The 23,082-nt window shown below is 39.0% G+C and overlaps 1 protein-coding gene across 2 annotated transcripts in view; it reads left to right on the top strand.

Moving 5' to 3' along the window:
- gna11b (guanine nucleotide binding protein (G protein), alpha 11b (Gq class)) overlaps positions 1-23,082 on the top strand; it is a 36,762-nt gene that overhangs the window by 4,292 nt on the left and 9,388 nt on the right. The window contains exons 2-4 of one of the 2 annotated variants that reach the window (XM_047345312.1): positions 16,542-16,726; positions 17,885-18,039; positions 19,641-19,769. In XM_047345312.1, coding sequence (XP_047201268.1) covers positions 16,542-16,726; positions 17,885-18,039; positions 19,641-19,769 — 469 coding nt within the window. Of the gene's footprint in view, positions 1-16,541; positions 16,727-17,884; positions 18,040-19,640; positions 19,770-22,160; positions 22,290-23,082 lie in introns of both variants that reach the window. The other variant, XM_047345311.1, reaches the window with a different exon arrangement.

Consider the following 23,082-nt stretch of genomic DNA (forward strand, 5'->3'; position numbering starts at 1 on the left):
GCTGCCTTGGTTACGTTTAATTGACCAAACAAGCAGTTTGTTACTAGGGAGGAAAAATGCATCTGATAAACTGAACTTGGTGGTAGATGGAGAAATGGGATTTTGTTGCAATCAACAAAAAGGTCCTTTGTAAGTAAGCTACTGCTTTGCATTTGCACTGGATGGTCATTGAAATCAGTTCCAGAGAGTCCGAGGGAGAGTTTAACAAGATGATGATCTGAAAGCTGCCATGTTGTCTTAGAACTGAAGACCTTTGTCTGAAATTAAGAAACTGTTGTTGGTTAACGCACTGGTGTCAACGCTGACAATATGGTAATTGATTATTAAGAAGTTGAATAAGTAATTACTTCAGAAGGACAGTTGCAGAATTCACCATTTTCTGTGTGATGTGTTGAACCACAAGAAGAGCTTTTGCAAATGAGAACCAACCTTTTGTGTTAGATGAACATACAGACTGTGTTGCATCATTGTTTGTGTCTTGTCGGTTGTCCCATTCTGGCTTTTTTTTAAGCAGTGCATTAAGTTGGCACTACTCTGTTTCCACCCATTGTCCATCTCATAATTATTAGTACTACTTTGACTTGTCATTTAAATTAGTTTCATATGTATTTACTACTATTACTACCACTACCGCACTCGTTGGATTGCACTCAGTAGAAGAAAATCCTTCTTGCAAAAGCATAGTAAGTTTAGTGAAGTAATGTACTATATGGTGTAAGTACAAAATCAAAATAAGGATAATTATAGTTTTAATAAGTGGATTGTAACTGGTTAAGATAGTTAAAGTAATTTTTACTTTTGATTGGTACATTTGTATAAACCCAGGTATGGAGACTGGAGTTGTTCAGGGTTTTTATGCAGATAACAATTCTAATAGTATAAATTTGTACGGTTAAGTATAGAAAATAGACAATTACATGTGGAAAACGTTTTGTTTCCTAGCATGTCTGAAATAAAAAGAGCAAATTTGAGGAAAGAAATGCAGGCAAGTTACAAACTGCACACTTTAAAGATTTTCTATTTGGTTTTTACCATGCCAGGCTTGCCAAATATTAGTGTCATAGATTTTTCAATACAGCTAATAATGTAATTATAATAAGTTGATCCAGATGACAAAGAGCTGTGAAACAGCGCTTTACCACACGGCCATATTGTAGGTCAGCTTCAGTATTGTCCTGTACCAAGATTTGTGTAGCTTCTTTTTCTTTAAATGTCAGAAATCCTTTAAAAGTGGAAGAAAAATGTTGAGCAATTTGAGATTGGAGTATGGATTTCTGAAAAGGAAAATTGTAAGAACTCCGGTTGTTGCTAAATTAGAAATAATGTGGTTTATTATCTCCACATCAGTCAGTAGGACTGTGAATGGCTTGGAACTCAAATTTTTTGGTCCTTGAATGCATCATCCAATACCCTGTATCTTAAAGGTGCCTTTTGAGTTTATTAATCATATATACTTTTGTGGATAAATCAGGATAATCTTGCAATTCCTTATCTTAATTTTTTGGAATTTAAAAGTATTACCTCCATCACATATGGACATGCTTTGATGCACACATGGGACTAATCTTTTAATTTCTTTTCTTTTTATGTGTTTTATAGTATTTCAGAAATAACGAAATCAGACATAAAGCAGAACTGTTAATTGGTACTGGCCAGCAAAAGCCTTATTGGTGCATCTCTATTGTTTATCCATGGGCATTGTTCTGAATGGACTTCCGTTCCATGTTATATTCATTAATCTTTTTATTATTTGTGCCGCTTCCGGCCTTTACATCTCCAATGTGAGAGCTCCAGATGGATTCACATAGACTTAGAAACCTAATGGACTCTGGAGGCTAGAGAAAAAAGCAGGAACATTGAGTTGCCTTCAACATGTTGCATAAGATTTGAATGACTAGAAAAAGGCTTTAGCTCCCTCACTTAGACTTTGCTGGGTGTCCAGTCTGTCGCTGCTGCATTTCTTTTATTGTTCAGTAAGCATGGTGTTCTACAGAATTTACCCCTCTAGAGGACAAGGATGCTGATGGATTTGCCCCCTCATCCCGGAGTCTAGCTGAGTAGGTTAGCTATTTTTATAGCTGGTGTGTGGGCAGGTGGGAGCTGCTGTTGAATAAGTTGAGCTGCACCGCATTGATTCATAGTTCTGTGGACAGAAACAGTTGGCCATGATTTATCACAAATGTACCTGTATTCCTTTCAGGAAGATGGATCTCATGTTCATGCATGTCCTCATATGTTAAAACTCAACTGGTCATCAAGCACTTCTTTGGATTGTCTAATGTGAAAACTTACTGGTCCGGGGAGAGGGTGGAGGTGTCCATTTTTAGGACAATTAGTATTATCTAGGCTGCATCCTTAGTTTCAAAACGTTTGCTCCAATTTCCCAGCCACCAAAAGCAGTCCTGTCTATCTGAGATGTGTGTCTCCTTTATTTCCCTGCTGAATACCTCAGCTCGGTGAAGTAGGCCACACTAGAGCCATACCATTTACGGGGCACATTCTGCTTAATGTCATATGTTTGATCACTGTGGCACTCTCCTCTACCTGGCTGCCAAGGTGAGGATCTAGAAAGAGGTGTCTGCTTTTCTGATGTGGTTTTCAAAGCTTGTATGCTGCAGCCATTTTGGGTTTTTGCCAAATTGTCTGTGAGGGACGGATTTCGACACATCTAAAGGTTCAAGCACCTACGTACGGGTTGGTGTGAGATTCTCATGATCTGGTAACTTGGAGCAAGCATACCAGGGTTTCACACTGTCACGGTACTTGGACAAAGATTTCAGACAAAATGTAGAACACGATTAATTATCTTATAGACAGAAAAACAACAAATAATTCCTGCTTTTATTTTAATGCAGACTTAAGCAAAATGTTAGAATAAACTGCCTGCTAATAAGCATGGAGCAAGATGTGCCAAGAGAGCTTGTATTCAATTCAGTTTATTTATATAGCACCAATTCACAACACATATCGTCTCAAGGCACTTCACAAAAGTCAGGTACATACATTCCAATTAATCCTAATTATTGAACAGTGCAGTCAGATTCAGTTATTTATTCAAATTGGATAAAAGGTTTTTCTATCTAAGGAAACCCAGCAGATTGCATCCAGTCAGTGACTTGCAGCATTCACTCCTCCTGGATGAGCATGTAGAGACAGTGGAAAGTCACAGGCGTTGACTTTGCAGCAATCCCTCATACTGAGCATGCATGTAGCAACAGTGGAGAGGAAAAACTCCCTTTTAACAGGAAGAAACCTCCAGCTGAACCAGGCTCAGTGTGAGCGGCCATCTGCCATGACTGACTGGAGGTTAGAGAGAACAGAGCAGAGACACAAAGAGAACAAAGAAGCACTGATCCAGAAGTACTTTCTATGGGGAGGAAAAGTAGATGTTAATGGATGTAGCTCCTTTAGTCATTTCATCTAGAAAGAAAGAACAGAAACTCTGAGCCAGTTTTCAAGGTTAGAGTCTGAAAGAGAGCACATATAATTAGTTACCGTTAAGCTCAGTCAATTTCCATGTCTAGGAGAGAGAAAGGGTTAAACACTGTAAGACAGGGCTACGTGGATCATCGGTACAGGGTGAGCGTTAAGTTGTTGCCAGCAGAAGCTCGGACAATTCCCCTCTCCAGAAAGGTGTCACAGGTAGACACAGAGCCAGGCCAGGTGTAGCTTCTAGGAAGAGAATAGAGAGAACAAAGTTAAAAACTGAAATAACAGCAAATAATGCAAAATTGGAGAGTAGTGTATTAAAACGCAATATTTATCAAAAGGAAGCCTGTCTTGCTAAGCGATATCCAATTTCTGTCATTGTGTGAATTTGTTTGGCTAAATTAATGCAAGCAGTTACAATAGGTCCTGGATATAAAGGCTTCAAGTTTGACACCTTGTCTCTTTGTTTCAGACTTTTATTTTGGCATACAATAGGAAGTAGTTCTTTAATTTTCTCCCTGCTGTTGGACGGTAAAGCGCTGTCTTTGGACCGGCTGACAACACTTTCTTACACTTGCACTAGTACTTGTTAGAAAGAAATAAATGTTGACATACAAGCGGCAGTTTTGCTTAATTTACTTTTCAAAGCACCAAGCAAATGGCTTCACTGGCTAGCTGCTTATTGTCGCTTATAGCTAATTTCCCAAAATGCTAAAAATGCTTAGCCTGGTCAAACGTAAACTGGATAATTCTAAATGGAGATTCTTTAAAACACAGTTTGAGATTTATGAAACTTTTATAACCTGTATTTTTTCTGGACGAACAAACCTAAAGAAGCCAAATTTGCCTCGTAAGGAAGGGATATGTGCAAGAGCCTTCTTTCGGCCAGCTAACCAGCAGTGCACAGCAACAGGTGGGGAGGGGGTGCCCTATTTTACACCTTATTCTGTGCAACCTCAGAAAGTTCTGGTCACACCAGCAATTTCTGTAGAATCTCATTATTGGCTTTAAACTCCGGGAACAATATGATAGAGAATTTTAGCGGTAATGTTTTAAAATCCCTAAATGCAACTTATTCCAATGATGCTTTTTGTGAACAACTTCTGGGCCAACACTCTAGCATATAAACATGCAAGTCCCTCTATCTTACCTGAAATGATGCCTTTATACTGTTAATTGCCCCCTGCCTACAGCAATGTTCTGTATGGATTTCTCATTCTGTGGTATTCTGCTTTAGTCTCTGCCCGTGTCTCCGAATGAACCCCTGGTTCTGATGACTGGCATTAGAAGACATTTATGAAAGTGTCAGGGTGAAAGGCAGAAAGCAAGCAAGAGCTGCAATTAGTCCTGGCATAAGTGGACCGTTCAGTGTGACTTAAGTCTGTTGGTGAATGCCTGGATAAGGATGTGTAAGGCAGGATTAGTCCAGGCTTTAATAGGCTTGCTTAAACACATCTGCTGCTGAGACTTTAAGATGTCTATTATTCCCCCCCCCCCCCCCCCCCCCCCTGTTAATCTACACTGTTGTCAGCACCCACTATTTAAGACGAGCCCTGACCATTTGATCGATATGAGATTAGGTGTCTCTTGCCCAAAGGAAATGAGACCAGTGACCCTCCACTTTGGACTTGCCTTACTGAGCCACCAGGTCGTCATCAGGTGTGTTCAGCTGTTCTGGGGTTGAACATTGATAACAGTCTCTCCTTGGGTAAATGTTGAGGTTTTCTGGCTTTACACACTCAGCAAATTCAGCGCACGTAGAGGAGATACAGTTTGTTGTTCATTTCAGCTGATCTGGCAAGAATGTTCCTGACAACCTAATCTAGTTAAGTATGCACAGTTTGTACCTAATGTGTTACAGATGACTGCAGTAGCATTTGAACCAAAATTTTATTTATTAAAGAATGGGTAAAGCAAAAATGGATATTGATTTAAAAAAAAAAAGGAAATGTTTGCTGAAAATGTTTATACCACTACAAAACGGTAGAAGTAAGTAACTCAGTTCCTGGTAAGCCCTGTTGACTTGATTGTACATCAAGAAGGGAGGAGTTCTGTATTGGACATCACATTGGAGGCTTAACAATTGTTAAGGGCAGCGCCTGTGAGTGGGCAGCAAAGCCTCGGTGACCCGTTCCCCCCCTTGTCTTGTGTCATGATGTATGTTTGGATGGGTTGTACTGGAATTCTAATTTCCCCTCGGGGATCAATAAAGTATCTTTGAATTGAATTGAATTGAATGAATTGACTTTTATTAAACTTATTAAACTGTAAACAGGCCTCTTACAAAACATCCACATCATAAGTGGTTACTAGGTTTACAAGAATAAGGCAAGATTTTAGCAATAACTGGGCAACATTGGAAATACTGGATTTTTGCATTTTCAAAACTAAAATAAAGGTTTCATAAATCCATGTTTTAAAGAATCTCTCCTTAGTATAAATGTGAAATTTAGGCTTCACTTGTAGAAGTAGTTTAGATTTTGATCCAATTTGAAATGCACCAATCAGAGATTTGTGGCCAATTTCTAATATTTGCAGGTTTTTTTTTAAACAATGTTTTACTATTTTGAAACGCAGCAGAGAAGTCACTCTTTTCAAATCCCTGAGCGGCAAGTCTAGTCTGACTGAAATAGGCCTTTTCTCATCAAATGCATTTAACACACAAACATTATTTGTTAATATTTTACCAATACATTTCAGCATGCAAAAACACTATAAATATGCACTTATGTTTAAAAGAAACAGTTAAGAAATGAACACCTTTTTAGATCAAATTTCTGTTTGAGACAAAATACTTCAAGATTTAAAATTGTTTTTAAGACTTTAGTCCAAATCAAGTCTTTCTTAGTTCAGATTTTTCTGAAACTTAAATGTGACTTCTGTCCCCATTTCTAAAACAAAGACGAAATGAATGTGGAGTTTGCTGTAAGATTCGTTTAGCTTCTTTTGTCAGGATATGTTAGCGAGGTTAGCATTAGCAACTGAGAGCCTTGACCTGAATTTTAGACACCTAAAGTTGTTTTCGTCCTCCCACAGTAAATATTTCCACACTAAAGAGCTACTACCACGGCCTCCTAGCTCTTTGTTATGGTGCATTCACTGATCAGAAAAAGAAAACAGATTAGATTTTTGAGTTTCCAACAGGCTAGCTACTGGTGCGGATAGTCGAGGTGAAAATTGGCCATTTCCAGTAACAAACTGATTTTTCTGTCTAGTTAAAGGCCTAAGAAATGGGAAAAGTGGAGTTTGCTACCACTTTATGTAATCAATATAAACAACAAAAAAGATTGATCCATTTCAGTCTTTTTTTTTTTTTTTTCATAAAAATTACTTGGAAAATTAAGTTGTGCATTCTCTTTTTATCTCAGGTTCTCAGTTTCCTGACATGACTTTCCTGGGAACAAGAGTTCAATTCCTACACCAGACTTATGTCAAAAGTACATATTTTATCAGCGCTGGCAAAAATTTTAAGCTGATGATATCTTTGCAACCTCTTATACAGAGATATCAGCTCTGTCTTGGGTGAAGCATTGCCCACAGTCTGGCTGCTTGTCACGGAGTGCCATATCGGGCCATACTGACAAAATCCTGCTTCACAGAGCAGTAATTTGCCTCTACTTGGTCAAAACACAGCGAGCCAGAAGCTGTGGCCTTCGCTGCCTTAGGTAACTGAACTGCTGGGGCTGTCAGTAAGGTGAGATGCTTGGGCAAACAACTCTGAGGTTTTCTAACAGTTATCATAGGTAAGACCTAAGCTTCTAGTAAAGCTTTGTTATTGAGATGGCATTAACTTCTCATCTATGTATTTTTAACCTGCAACACTACAACGTTACATTTAAACAATGGATGCTTGATGGCAAATTTTTCATTGTCTCTAGTGTTCTATACGATCCTCCTTGTTTTGTGTGTTAAAACATCCTTTAGAGGAACAGTCTGATTGAACCAGGAAGAGGATCAGATTGTGGGTGGATCTTTTTTGCTGAACTCACTACTCTTGCCAAGCAGTCTTATTTTGATCATATATGGCAAAGGGGGGATGTTCTATCTCTTCTGCTCAGAGCGTGTGTGTGTGTGTGTGTGTGTGTGTGTGTGTGTGTGTGTGTGTGTGTGTGTACACAGAGCTGTTAATGCCAGTGGATCTGTATTGCTGAGCTCTTTACATGGTCAAATCTAGTGCTCTGCTATAGTGAAATAATTGGGATAAATGTGTGTATATTAAGTGTTAGTGATAAAGATCATGTAAGTGTTTAATAGTAAAATCTTGAACTGAATGTAGTATTATTAGAAGTAATCTAATACTTTTGTGCCTAAGGGGCAAATGCAATGTTTAGAGTTTGGCTATTTCTCTCTGAAAATGTATGTACAGGCATTTCCAAAATTAGTATTCAAAAATAATATTAAACAAAAATATCTTTTAAATCTAAAGCTTGGTGGTGTGGATAATTTAACATCTGAATGCACATGTTGATGACATTTTGTTAATTTCCTTAGGTTTTGCTTCTGAATTTAGACCATTTGTTCTTGTATAGTTGGAAATTGAAATTTCCCCTTTGCTCTTTGAATGTGTTTCCAAGTTTTTCTGGAAACATTTGGCAGCCTTAACTTAATCTTTTGCTCTTTCACTAATCTTCAGTCCTGACCATTTTTAAATGGCTGTATTAATTCATATATGGTAGATGGACCAATTCAAGACTAGTTGGTTCTGACCTTGAGAAAAGCAGCACATCCTGAAAAACCTTTCCAACGTGATGTGCATTATCTCTATTTTTATTATGGTATTTAACAATTTATTTTATTTTTTGTAGGGGATTCAAAACCGTTAGGACTGGGGATTTTTTTGAGTAACACTACACATAAAATCCCGTTGTGTCTTAAAAAACACCTGAATAACACTGAGAGGATCATATCTGGCATTCTGAGGCTGGAGTTGAATTTCACATCTATCTCAGTCAGTGAAATCACAAAGTGGCTTCTTGTAAAATTCATCGCTCCCCGCCGTTTTTAAGTCAAGTTTGCACATGCAGATTTGTCCCTTGCACAGTTTTTCACATGAGGTAAACACACCTGCATATAGCCCCTTAAAGGGGTCGTTGCTTATCCTGTGGAGATATGAGGCTGAATAGGGTCTGTGCCGTATACTGCCACTGTACCCCAGTCAGGCATGTTTTCTCCAACCAGGTGCCATACGGACTCGTGTTCTCTAAATGCAACTTTTGCCATCTCTTGTTTTTCTGCTTTTAATGATTTGAGCATAGCTGGTCCTAAGGAGGCGCCGACCACAGGGTGTGTTATGCAAGCAAACACACCGCTGTGTCCGCTGAATCTTCTCTATAGTATTTTTTTTTTTGTCATCCCTTCTTTAGCTCACCTTCTCCCACTTAACCAGAATGACACTCACTCAACAGACAAGACGGGCCTGAGGTGATTCAGTCCAAATGTGTAAATGTGTAAGTTTGTAAGTACATGTAGTTGTGTGTGTGTGTGTGTGTGGCGCAAGCTACAGCATGTATCTTTGATTTACACTTCCGACACAGACTTTGATGGCAACCAGCAATAGTTCTTCTGCATCGTTATGTGAACAAGTTGGTTTTTTGGAAGCCGTGTACAGTATGGATGGCCTACGTCATGACGGAGAAGAAGTGGGCCATTGCATTGGAGATAATATCCATGTCTTAAGGTTGACCTCGGAGTCCATGTGTGGTACAATTGGCTAGGTGGGTGGTGTCCTGTGTGGCTTCAGGGTGTCTTGGCTCAATCTCCTTTCTTTGTGTGCCCTAAAGAGGCCCCTTTTCCTCAATGGTTTCAGTAAAAGATTGGGACCTATTCTACATTTTGATTGGCCTTCTCTGTCCTCTGACTCACATGGTAATTTTCCAGAGAGCTGACAGAAATGCCAACACGTGCTCAAGCCCAGTTTTGAGTTTTGTTAGTACTTTAACCTCTGCCATGTTGATGCAAATCCATTCCCCACACTGCGATTGAATTGTCATGTGCCGCCCTGGTGGACAGTTCATAAAGTGAGATAAGCCACCACTACTGAATGTGGAGTGTTATATTTATGTATGTTTTTGCATGCGGGTTTCCCATGATAAAGATAATCTCTTGTGCATAGAGAGATTTGGCAGGTATTGCAGACAGGCACCAGGTTTCAAGCAAGAAAAGCTGCATTTAGACCAGAGAGAAAGAATTGTAGGGTGTAATGTGATGGCGTGATATTAACTCACCGCGATATTTCTCATCAAAGTGAAATCTGTGCGGAGCGCTGTCCTTTTGCTGAGACTGTTGGGGATGTAACCACATGAGAGTACTGTATTAAGATTGTGTTCAAATTCATCTCAATTATAGTAAAAGTATAGCACAATAAATGTACTATAGACTAAATGAGGACCTCCTTATGCCTCTTTTTCATGGGCTCTACTTTGGCCAGCTCCACTCTACTCAGCCCCCTGTGCGACCATTTCCATTATGGACTTTTTTGGTCTGGTTGTGGCTTTCTTGGTACCCTTTTATCAGCAGGTCCCATTGGGACTGAGCAGGGCTGAAATGTGACATGAAGAGGCAGCTTTTCACCGATTGGCCATGAGCGTGGTCGGCGGCATGACAAGGTGTTCGCCAAGGTGGCGGAGAGAATGACGAGCCACGGATTTTACCGCACGTCGCAGTGCCAGGGGAAAAAAACAGACAGAGCAGAGTGCAGCCGTGTGGTACTTGAACCATGAATGGAAAAGAAGTATTATTTTAGAGTCCTTTTATAAGTCCGACAGTTATAGATGTAGATGAAATGGTGCAGATTTATCTTAGTTCAGATGTAAAAAAAAAAAAAAAAAGGCCAATACTACAGTCATTACACAACCCAATTTCGACATTGTTTTAGTTCATAATTTGTTGAATCTAAACATTATAAAACTCAATTAGCATTAAGGAACTTGAAGGTTCGATACTAAACTGTCAAGAAAAAAATCTAGAACTCTGACTTCAGTTGAGTCTATTATTTTGAAATGTAAAATTTGCTGGAACCCTGACCTATGTAACCTTTTTAAGGTAACACCTCAAACACACTACTTCCTTGTTTCATATCATAGAAACATCAAAAGAAATCAGCTAAGATATTTAGAGAGTCGCGATTTGACTCATGTCATACAGTTTAAAATCTGATTCTACATTTGAAAAACATCCTCTCCTATTGTTCTACCAATGGAAACAGAAATGATTTGGCTATTCTGACCTTTTTTTTTTTTAAATACATGGGTTTATGTTGACTTGCCATACACTTAGCGCCTTCTGCTACACAGTTAAAGCTAACCCAGAGTTTTTATTTGGGCAGTGATCAAATATGGTTGTAATGATAATCTGATTTTTAAAACGGTCATTGACCTTCGAAACAATTTCATGATAAGCATTAAAGCCAATAATCAGCATATCCTTACTAATGTTTGAGATGTTTATTTAAATGTAAAAAGGAGTGGTTCTTGAGTTTTTTAGTCTCAAGGTAAAGCATTCTTATTGGGTTGGCTGTTCTATGGAAAAAAATTTCTGTTCTATGGAAAAAAGAAACCGCGATAGAGCGCTGGTCAGCATACGAACAAAGTGGACGCAGGCGGGTTACAAGTAACAAGGTCTACCAAGGTTTTCAAAAGTTCCATTGACAAAACCACAAAAATTTTCTTTTTCAACATTCCTAGTTTACTCCTTTTTCACAAGATGCCTGTGTGAAAGCATTTTCCTCTCTCTGTTTGAACCATATAGTAGTGCCATGCTGCCCGTCCCCCACATGTTGCTGTGCACTGCCAATGAGCTGGCTAAAAGAAGACTGCCCCAATTTTCCATTGACTTAGAAAAAAGGAAACTAATTTGATTTTTTGTTCCAGTCACAGAAAACATGGACCGTCTTGGTGTGAAAACTAAAGAAGCACCACCCAATTAAATCCCACAATTTAGAGGGGGGCAATTTGGAATTTTTAAATTTTTTTTAATATATATTAAATAAAAAAAACAAAATAAATAAATAAAATTATCAGCTTAACAATAAACAAAAACAATATTTTTTATAAAACAAGCAAAGTATTCTTGGATCAGAAACATAAAAAAATGTCTTGCAGGTTTTTCGAGTTTATCTTTGATACTTATTCAGGTTTGATAAATGGTTGTATCAAAGTCTGCTTTTCTGTGATGTATAGATAAAAAATCTAGATAAAAAACAAGAAGTACTTTGTATTGCAACTTACATTTATCACCTACATTTATCTGAATCAACCCTCTGATTTGCTAAACCAAATTCATGTCATTCTCGAATTGTGGTATAGGGCCGCACAAAATCATCCCGGGTGCCACAAATAGCCCCCTGGCCGCAGTTTGTACACCGTAGCTTTAGTCGATACAGCCAGAGAAAACTCCAGTCATGCCGACAACTTGTCTCTTCTCATTAAAAGGACTTTGTACCTTAGGGATGGTATAATGGAAAGATTTAGTGGGTTAACCCCTTCACACATACAGTCATCAACTCAGGCACAAATAAAACTGCTGTACCTAACACCACTGTGAGAGTTCTACCAGGTATTATCCAAAGCTGACATCAGTAGTTATGTAAAGACTTACAAAAGCTAGCCTCGTGGTAATGTCCAGGTGAGGTGTTTAAACCTGCTACATGATGGACTACTGTAGTACGGCTTTTGTTTGACTATTTCCTCGTAATTTGGGCATTTCTAGTGAATATTAATAGAAACTTTAATTTTTGTCGGCTTCTACCTGATCCAGGAAACGCTCTAGATCCACAAAAGACTGGTGTTGGTGTGTGGGCTGTGCAGTGTACCTTGCACTGTTGCATTGGGACATAATCTCAGCTCTCTTTTTCTCTCTTCCCTCACACTCCTGGCTGCTCGGAACAGAAGGCGTTATCAAGCCAAAGTAGTGTTGGAGCTATTAAAAGGTGACCTCTTTTTTCTGGGTCATTACCAAAAAAGAATGGATTGATTCTAGTTATGAATATCCAAAATTCTTGACACAGAGGGATGAGAATGGAGAGGCATATTTCTTGCCTTGGGGAGGTTAGAAGGGGTTGAAATGAAATGGAGCACGGAGGGGGGGATTTGTAAGGGTAGAGAGTTGGTAAGGGTATGGAAGTGGTTGTGGCTGGTGCAGTGTTGGGAGGAAACTGGGAAGACAGAGGCACGTAGTGTGTTGTCTGGTCAGAGGGGGACATGATGGTAGCGAGAGCGCGGCTGAGGGAGATCTTGTGACGGGGTCACGAGAAATAAATCAGACATTAAGCTGAGGAGTGATCTTGTTGCTCATCTGCAGAAGCAGGACGCAGCCAATGCCACACTCTGTTTGACTTTTTTTTGTGGTTTTTTTGTATTACAAGCTGCTTGTATTGCTCTGTGTACTAATAAACGTCAGTGTGTAGCCTTTACTGCAGTGCATTGATTCTAGGAGGAGGAGGAGGGGTCACTTGCTGTACACAGATGGACTCGAAGGCCCAACTTCGTATTGGAGGGGATAAAAAGTATTTCTTCTTGTATGAACATGGATACCACCATCTCTGCTAACATGCTGCTGACCTCGGAGCAGCCCCCACCACCTCCTCTTAGCTCCTCATTGGAGTTCAGGCCCTTCCTTTCTGTGGTGCACCAAAAGATGAAGACCACAGAGCGAGCCTGAGGGGCTCTCGGTTATATTTGCTGTCTGCGACGAAAGAGAGGAGAGAGTATGGGCGGATGGGAGGGGTTTAAAAAAAGAATCACAAAAAAAAAAAAAAACAGGAACGAAAAAGCGAGGAAGACAGAGGAGGGGTTGCTATAGTAACCGAAATATGGCTGCTCTTCAAAAACCTTGAATGTAGGTGGTGGTGAGATGAGTGTGTATGTGTTTTTTTTCCCCAACCTTGTCTTCTCTCATTTTGCAGATACTGAAATGCCATCAGCTTGACTTTTTTTCATTTGTATTATTTAAATAGCCTCAGGGTGGTGTTTCCAGGCAAAATGTAAAGGATGGGGACTGTTAAATAATGGTGGATCTAGAACAGCTTAAACCAGTTTTCCACAAACCAGCCACTTGTTTGTTTAACAACAAGATATGGAATAAGGACGGCTTTGGGAGAGATCACCTTCACTGTCATCTTTTTAGGCAGAGGTAGCTCAGTGTAGGAGCCAGGAAATGGGCTTAGCTTTCTTAATTATCTTAATTTAGTTAGCTCACATTTTCCACTCCTATCTTCTTCCTGGAAGTATTTTTTGATTTGGTCATTTACTAAACTGTAGGACTACTTCTTGACATCAGGCCAGGGACCTTTGACATATTTGTCATCATAACCAGTTTAATCAGCTGGGTATTTACCACAAGGAATTTCACGACAATAAATCTGACTGGGTTGAACATTATGTCTAAATAAAGACGTTTCTATTTGTTGCCACTTATGCGTAGTCACCTGTGCCTTTCACTGAGCATCCTTTTGAAACTACTAGATACAATTTTCATGGTTTGATACCAAAGTTTGAAGATATCACAGTATTTACAAATAAATAGCTTTTATTTAAAACAGTATAGCAGCAATTATTTTTGTTGCTGCTATAATAACATTGATTATTACAGCTCCTACTTTCTCTCATAGCTTCCCAACTGTTGTTTAAAAGGTTGTTACCATAATATGAGAGGGGGTGGTATCCCCACAGCATGATGCTGCCACTGCCCAATTTTGTTATTTTCCGCCCTGTGACTGTATGAGTGTCTCGCAGCGTGAAACATTTACAGTTGAATCTTTCTTTCTTGAAACCCAGGGGAATGACTGGAGAACTCTAGCACTGTTTCTGGCATCTCACCGAAAGGATTTTGAACTATAGATATGGTCTGGCGGACAATTTTAGTGGCTGTGAAACTGTAACTCATTAAAACATTGTAGGACCTTGCACCTCTACAACGTCTGAGATCATAAGGAATACTGCAACTGCATCACAACCACAGTGCAAGTATTTTTGTTTTTTTCCCATGTAAGCTTCTGTGAGAAGCTGACGCTTGTATAGCTCAGACCAAAATCATTCATACCTCTGGGAAGGTTGGGTTTAAGTAATCACCTTTTGGAGTGGCGCAGCCAGAGGCCTGTCTTTGAATCTGATAGAGAATCTGTGTTGAGAGTTAAAGATTAGGGTGATTACATAGAGGCCGTCCAACCTCAAACACTTGGACTTGGTCATAAATAACCAAAATATCAATGGAAACATGCCAAAAGTTGGTCAGCATTTTTAAGAAGGACTGCACTGCTGTAATGCTGATAATTTGTTTTTCAATCGATTATTGAGGAGGGTGTAAATAATGCTCAACAGGCAATTTGTTAAATAAAATATTTTTAAAAAACTTTTTTTTTTGGTCTTGTTTACACCAGATGGGTTCATCAGTGAAGCAATTTTTTTCTGAAGCGTGAAGTTCGCTGCACTGGCTTTAAAAACAGAACTTCGCCAATCAAACAGAAACTGCCCCCATTCTACATTTCTTTTTTTTTTTTACCTGCACAAAAACAGATTAATCAACGTTCTTTTTAAGTGTATATGAATATGAGTTCACATGATGATTTCACGGGTCTTTACTGGTTCTTATGATCCCGAAGGGTTTGCAAAACCTAAACGTTCAAGTAATGTCACTTGAAACCTTTACTCACTTACAGAAAATTGTAAAACAAAGAAAAATACAATCTGAAGGGATTTAGTGCGATTGAACTTAAAACAGAAAAACTTGAACAACATAAAGGATTGGTTTGGATTTAGATATCATTTGGTCCAGAACAGTGAGGGGTATGTAAAGGATTTTATAAACAGTCATATTCAGTAAATTAGAATATGCTCATTTTGTCAGATTAAAACAACCTTTAAGCAGGCATTAAACACACTTTCATGCCCATATCTCTGTATTGAAAGGTTTTTTATTGGTCTGATGTAATATTTGAATCTTAAATGTCATTAGCTGTAAAATCGTAACAGAAATAAAGGCTTGAAAACAGTCTGTAATTAATCTCTGTTTTACTGAATGGAGTTACTGAAATAAAATATTCTTTTTTTATTGCATGGGTCTGTATAAGGTCGGTAGATTGCTCTAGAATCTAGATTATATTATTTGCTTGAGGAAGAACAAGAAGAAGAATGTCCTTCTGTGCAGGACATTTCATACTTCATGAGAAACTCGAGTGCTGACCTACTAGGCCGAGGTGACAGAAGGAAAGTTGACGAAACTATGACTTTTCTACACAAGCCATGGCCACTTTAAATTTCTGACCAAAACAAGAAAAAGGTACTGCAGCAGGAAAAAACATATTTGCTGAGTACCGATACTGCTGTAGGGTCGTGTTGTGGGTTTGCATGAGCCCGAGGGGGTTGTATCATCCAATGGATTGGTGGGTTGGGTGTACAGATGTTAACCAGTGGTCCTAACATGTTCCAAATTTGATCCAAATCAAACCAACCCTCCTTATTTTGTCCCTGGCTGAGTGGTGAATTGGTGGGGAATCCTGACTCGGGGTATTGACAGAAGGACTACAAACATGATCAATATGTGCTAGCTGAAGTGAAACCAACTTTTTTTAAACTTTATTGTAATATATGTAAAAAAAAAGTAGTCACTGCATGTAAACTAGCAGAAATGCTGTTTTTTATCTTCATAGGCAGAAATGAGGTTGGAAGAAGCAACCAAAGAGGACAATTAGAACATTCTGTTTGACTGTAACTTTTTCACACCTAATAAAGCCATCTTTAATGGGATGCATTTTATCTTTGTTTTTATGTGTCACCCAGGTTGAAAACCTTTTGAAATGTGACAGACCAAACTGATGAAACTATTTAGACATTTAAGGAGGGTATTGGTAAATCTCTTGAAATCATCTTTTTGATTCTCCTGAACTCTACTATTCCATGACTGAGCATCTTTAATGCATCTCATCTTCTCTCATTTTTGAATACAATCATTTGTGCACAATATAGTTTTTTATTTAACAGTTCTTAACTTTGTACTTCTGTGAATGAAAGTGAATTGTTTAACATTATTTCGTTTGTGGTCTCGGCTTTTATTTCTGAGCGGTTTGTTCCTCCTGTGTAACTTTGCTTCTGTCTTTCTGTGTTCTGCGCCCTGTTCAGGTACGGGAGAAAGTGGTAAGAGCACCTTCATCAAACAGATGAGGATCATCCATGGAGCTGGCTACTCAGACGAAGACAAGAGGGGCTTCATTCGGCTTGTTTACCAAAACATCTTCACCTCCATGCAGTCTATGATCCGTGCCACTGAGAACCTCAAGATCCCGTACAAATATGAACAGAACAGGGTAGGTGCTGAGGTGGAAAACCCAGATGTTCCCTGCAAATCCATTTACTTGAATTGGGTCTCTTTCAGTTCTGCATATTGAGGAAACGAGAATAGCCTTTTCCTTTATTTATTTATTTTTTTGTAGTGCAATAAATTCCCAGAATAGCTTTTGTTTGCACTGGAAAAAAAAAATCAAAATCATTTCTCTTAACTTATAGATTTTGGCTTTCTATAAATAAGAATAAAAAAAGGCATGGACCTGTTTTAAAGGAACTCTTAATTCCTCTTGATTATTATCAACAAAATGGACCATTTAGATGTTTTCTTTTATAATCTCTTATAATTTAGGAGATTATACACAGTGCTGGTCAGAGATTGGGTAAACGTGTCGAACAGCATGATTTTCTTTTAAATGCAGATGCATTAAAAGATGCAATGTAAACCGTGTGGTTTAGGTCTTACCTTGAACCAACGTCTGGCGCTTCTAAAATCTGTCTGTCGAAAATATATTTGGAGGACATAGACCTGGTGGGTGGTTAGATTTTTCCTGCTTGGTCTAAGCAGACAGCAAGGAAAGCTTTATACAGAGTTTCCTACGCAGTTGGGAAAAGTGTGAAAACGGATTTTGTTATTTTTCACGTGCGGGTAAGTATGGATAATAAAAACTGGGCGCATGGGAAATGTGTCATTTCCAGACTTCATAACTTATTTCAGTATTTAAGACAAATCGTTTCACTCCACTCCTTTTTGGCCCCAGTCCTTGTACTGGGTTTGGTTTATATAGCAAACAAAGCAATTGGTCTACCTATGTTTTAGAATTTTGTAAAATGAAGGTGGTACTGATCATAAGCTGCGATTTTAAAAGATTGGTGTAAGTCCAGCACAGATTTTCCAAGCATAGTGGATTTAAATGATCGAGCTTTGTTCAGATGCTAAGTGAATACTTGTTCTCAAGTGTAAAAACTGATGGGAAAAAATCAATAAATTAGAGTTTGGAAAAGTATAGGATTTTTTTATTTTTTTTATGGAAATTAAATGGTCACATTTCTATCCCAAAACTTGATTTCAAATGTATGGAAGTAATTATATCTGCTATGCTTGACTTGTTTTTATTTACTCTGTTGACTTAATGACATCTTTTACTCCTCGTCTCTTGCTCTCACATGTGTCTTTCCAGGCCAACGCCATGCTTGTGAAGGAAGTGGATATTGAGAAGATCAATGGGTTTGATCAGCACTATGTCGTAGCTATTAAAAGCCTGTGGGCCGATCCGGGAATCCAGGAGGCCTACGATCGTCGCCGAGAGTACCAGCTCTCCGATTCCACTAAATAGTATGTCTGCTCATCTTTCTGTGTGGACGTTCACGGAAGCGTAATGATCAAAATGTCCACCTTTTCATAACCATCTATATTCTTTTGCAGCCTGTTTGCGCACCAGAGATGTTCTGATGATGAAGTTTTTGTCTCAGATACCAGTCTGTCATTTGAGAGTATGCGTTGGTCACATACTGCGTTTCTCTTGCGGTTACAGCACACATTTTTACAAGTATTACATACTACATTAGTATTGTGATTGTGTCCAACCTAACTCACTCACCAGTGTTGTTCAAGATGCTTCAGTATCTGATTTTCTTGACAGGACCATTTTTTTGCCAACAGGAGTCTCCGTAAGACAACCTCAAGTTTCTAAAGGTGTATTATGATTCAAGACCTACAGCTCAAAGCGTCTTGCTCCAGCTTACAAAGCTATTGTGCAGAGCAGTTTGCTAAAGAGCTAGGCCATCGCGGTTTTTTTGTTTTGATTTAACTTGTTCGTACTGTGGCTTGTAAAATATTTCAGTGCAGTTCTATTTCCTCGTTTCTGGACAAAATGTGCAAGAAAGGTTGTTCCCTCACTGTTTAAACACGGCAGTTCTGCTTTGAATGTCATAAAATTGAACGGCAAGTGTTTCGGCTGCTTTCTGTGTGGCTCTCGCCTACACAAACAGCTGACACGCATTGGCTCATAATAGGTTGTGATTAGGGAAAAAAAATTGGCCACAAAAATTACAGCCGCAAAACTCAGAGGGTGTGGCCAACATTTGGATGAATTCAGTCAGCTTCCTAAAAATACCTTAATCCACACACTTGGGATGAAATCAGGACATCCCCAGCGTTTACAAAAGATTTCCAGCAGTTTGTGTGAAATTATGTTACAGAGAACTCCTCCTGTGGCTGTTTTACTAATTTGTGAGATAAAGGACCATATCTTTAAATGCATTATTATTTATGTCGCTGACAACTCGCCTCTGAGTAATTTCCTGACATCATGGATGATGTTTGATGAAATGGAAATCGCCGTGTTTAGTAATCACCTTTTTTTTTTTTTTTTTTTTTTGGGGCAAGTTGACCAAATCTAATATTTTCATTGGTTTTCTGTTGTGGGGCAGAAACCTGTCTTGAGAGAAATAAGACCATCAAAGTAATGATGTGTTTAGATGTGATGTTTTACAGGTTGTATGTGCATGTGAGTTTTGTAATGCATAATAATGCATAAATAATGCATTCTGGGTGGGTCAGCAGAGATTTAAGGCTTTTTAGTCAAACATTGTCTAAATCTACACATTGACTGAAATCCCTTACGAGAACTATTAACCAATTAGTTAATTATACATTTACATTTTTAAAGTCTACTACTCACCATGTGTTGCAGTAAAAACTCACACTGCAGATGACCCCAGGGTACACAACTAGTGGGAATTGAGTCACTTCGTAGTGCCCCCTGGTTGTGGCCTTGCTGTATTGCAGCTGGTTCCCAGCTTCAAGGCAGGTTCCTGTGTGTTTGCATTTTAAAGGTTTTTTTTCTCTCTCTCTTTATGTGAGAACGTATATGAGTCAGTCATCATATTTGTGTTCATTTCAGCATTATCCACATTGTTTATGTATATCTCCAGTTATCTTAGTGATATAGACCGTGTGACTGCGGAGGGATATGTTCCCACCCAGCAGGATGTGCTGAGGGTCCGTGTTCCCACCACGGGTATAATAGAGTACCCCTTTGACCTGGAGAACGTCATCTTCAGGTACCCCAAAAGCACCAGGACTGCAGCATCACCATGGCTTGAAGACATAAACCACTGATGGGTATCAGAATAGAGACAAGGTGGCTAAAAGAGTGGAGATTTATTCTACTCTTGTCATTAAAAACAAGAACATTATATATAAGTATGTAGAGATGCATCGATCAGACTTTTGTGGCCAAAATCATTTCTCCTGGTTTTTGCAAAGTTGGTCAAAACTGATTTAGATTTTAGCCAAATACAATTTTTGTGAACTGCAATATAAGGTGATTTAACTAGTAGGGAAAAACAGATGCAAATATTTTTCTGTCCTTCCTGAAATGAGAACATCATTAATTATTTATATTATAAGCAGAAGTGACATCACTCTGTATTGGAAAGAAGTCACTCTAAAACCAAGATTGTGCTAAAACAGACGAACTGATTACAGTGGACATATTAAACTGTCTTTAGTATCTAGTATTTTTGGTTTGCACAGCTACCATTGCAAAAAAAGCAATCTGTGTGTATATATTTTAATAAATTAGATGTTTATCTCAAATGGCTGCCAACATTTCCAAATTAAAAACAACTTGGCTGTACTCTGTTCGGCCTTCCTGTTTGATGAAATTCTCACCAGGTTTACCAGCTCCTCTGAAAGGAACGTAGCCCTTGGATGTCTTTAGAAATCACTGAATGTCGTTATCTCCCAGATTGCATAATTGACAGTGCGCACGTGCAATGGGCACTGTGGGAGATATGAATAATGTCATAATTGGGATCAAGGGAGTAATAAAACACCAGGAATATGTTAAAAACTACAAATTAACTTTCTTTTTCTATCAATTTATGTGTATTCTTAAATCTTTTTTTTCTTTTAAATCTTTTTACATTTCATAATGTCCTCTTTTTATCCTGGCTTGGGACTGGAAAAAGTGACCCAAAATACACTTTAGAGTCATTTTAAATTTTTTTATTAGGTTTTTTTGGGTCTGGTTTCATTTTTAACCCTTTAGTGGTAGCCTAGAATAACAAACCAGCAGCTTCACACATTCTGGATATGGAGCTTGAACATCTCCTCTGACTGCAGCTGGGAAGGACTGCTGAGTAAAGACTGGGCCAGATGTGATCACTCTGGAATAGAGTAGGGTCCCACAGCAGCACCCATTGCTCTTTAAGAGGAGTAAGTGCAATAACTGTTTTCACTCCAGTCTCCAGTGACACCAGAAAGACTGGCTTGATTTGTTCATAGTCATTTTTTATATATTTCATATAGAGATCTACTTTTTCCCCTTCTGGCAGCTGTGATGCATCAAGGCCTAAGTCCTAAATAGGAAGGTTCTTTGTATTACTCTGCTGTGGTGTAGCAGCAGTATTACAGTCAGATGAGAACAAATGCAGGAAGACAGGATCAGAGGATCTTATAGCCAACTTTAAGTCTTCTTTGCTTAGTAAACCCATCTACACTGAAAAGTGTCAGTGGGACCTGATATGGCTTACTATGGACTGTTCACTAATCGGATAAAGATCAGATTTGAGTTTCCAACCTGCCAGGATCCCGTCAGGTTTAATCAAACATGAAATTACCGGATTGCGGTCACTAGTTTCCTCGGTGTATCTCTCCAAGTGGCTTGTTTCTATTTTTATTGTTTGAACTTTGCAACACAATTTCTAAATCTGTAAAATGACTCTAGAATATACATTTGAATAAGCCAAGTTGTCTTATGGATTTAATGGAAACTGATGCAATTAATCTGATTTAAGACCAGTGGTTTGTGTTTAGAATCGTGTTGGCATGAGGCCAGACCTACTGCACTGAAGCGTGTGGGGAGCAGCCACAAAATACCAGATTAAGACTGATTGGGCAGGAATATCAAGGAACTCTTTATGAAAATGTGTTAGTTTAAGTGTAAAATAACCTAAATTGAGATCAAAATGACCCATTTCCTAGCCGTGTTAAAATAAACATATGAATCCTGCCATCCTTGATGTTGGACATGCCCGATCCTTTATGTGGTCCAAATGTTGCTGCTCCTGCTGTTGAGGCCACTGCAGCGGTCACTAACACCACCTCACTGTCTGAGCCATAACCCATCAGTGACTTGACTCCAGATATGTTTTCATTTTAAAACAAAGCTGCCGATGACAAGCTTTGAATGCATTATTGGTTTCTGGAAAGAGTGCTGGTGAAGCAGTGGCACAGACTTAACCCCTTTTTTTCTGTGATGTGGTCTTTTTGTCTGTGATGCTCCTTTTACAGGATTGATCAGCGCTTTCCTGGAATTGTAGCGGTTTGCGATAATTGCTTGTCACGCTTTATGTAACTGTTTTCCTATCTGTGTCTTTTTCCCTCCCCCTTTGTTTTTTTGTTTTGTTTTTGTTCTTCTCCCCACTTCCTGATTGGCCTTCTCGTAGTTATCTTTCGGATCTGGATCGTATTGCCGATCCCAACTATCTTCCCACTCAGCAGGATGTACTCAGGGTCCGCATCCCCACCACAGGGATCATAGAGTACCCCTTCGACTTGCAGAGCATCATTTTCAGGTAGAAAGAGGCCTGCCGTGCCTGCAAACCTCAGCGTTTTAATCATATAATCAAATTTTCTTTCTCCATGGGCCTTTAAAAACATCATTTATCCATCTACATTAACAAAAAAGCTTTGTCTATGTCCCATTATTGTTCCATGCTCTTCTACATCCGTCCATCCAATCATAACAATGAAGTCCTTGGTAATTCAGCCTCACCTGCTGCCACCAAGAAGAATCAGACATTACACACAGAACATAAAAGCAAATGAACACCAAGTCCTACATTCTGGCACCCGGTCTTTCTAAATGGGTCGCCTCCTCCTTTTCGTTTTTTTCCCCTCCTCCTTTCCTCCCCGGCCGTCATTAGAAACGAGGTCGTCCTCTCCGCTGTGGAGGAATGTTATTTTGGGCAGCAGGTCCTGCAGGGCCTATATTGGCCCTGGGTCTCTGTGGAGCACAGTGGACTGGGCCACCACCAGAGGGCGCCAATGCACCTGTGCATCAAGAGATGCAAGGATTCACAAAGGGAAACATTTATTTGTTAAGATGCAGGCCTTGTCTGCATTAACGGTGAATGTTTCTGGAAGGATCTGACTGGATCATTTGTTACAAATTAAGCTTTAATAAAACTGGGACCTGAAGCCCCCATAAGCAATTGGTGACATTGTCTAGGAGAGACATTGGAAAACAAACAAAACTTCCAAGAACATATGTTTTGTGTGTGTGTCAGTGATCCGCTGCTTGCTTACTGCATGTTCCCAATATCAACGTTTTATACACACCTCTGGCTCCCACTCTTTCTCTCGCCA

Source organism: Girardinichthys multiradiatus, chromosome 19, assembly GCF_021462225.1.
Source record: "Girardinichthys multiradiatus isolate DD_20200921_A chromosome 19, DD_fGirMul_XY1, whole genome shotgun sequence".
In the NCBI taxonomy this organism is placed as follows: domain Eukaryota; kingdom Metazoa; phylum Chordata; class Actinopteri; order Cyprinodontiformes; family Goodeidae; genus Girardinichthys; species Girardinichthys multiradiatus.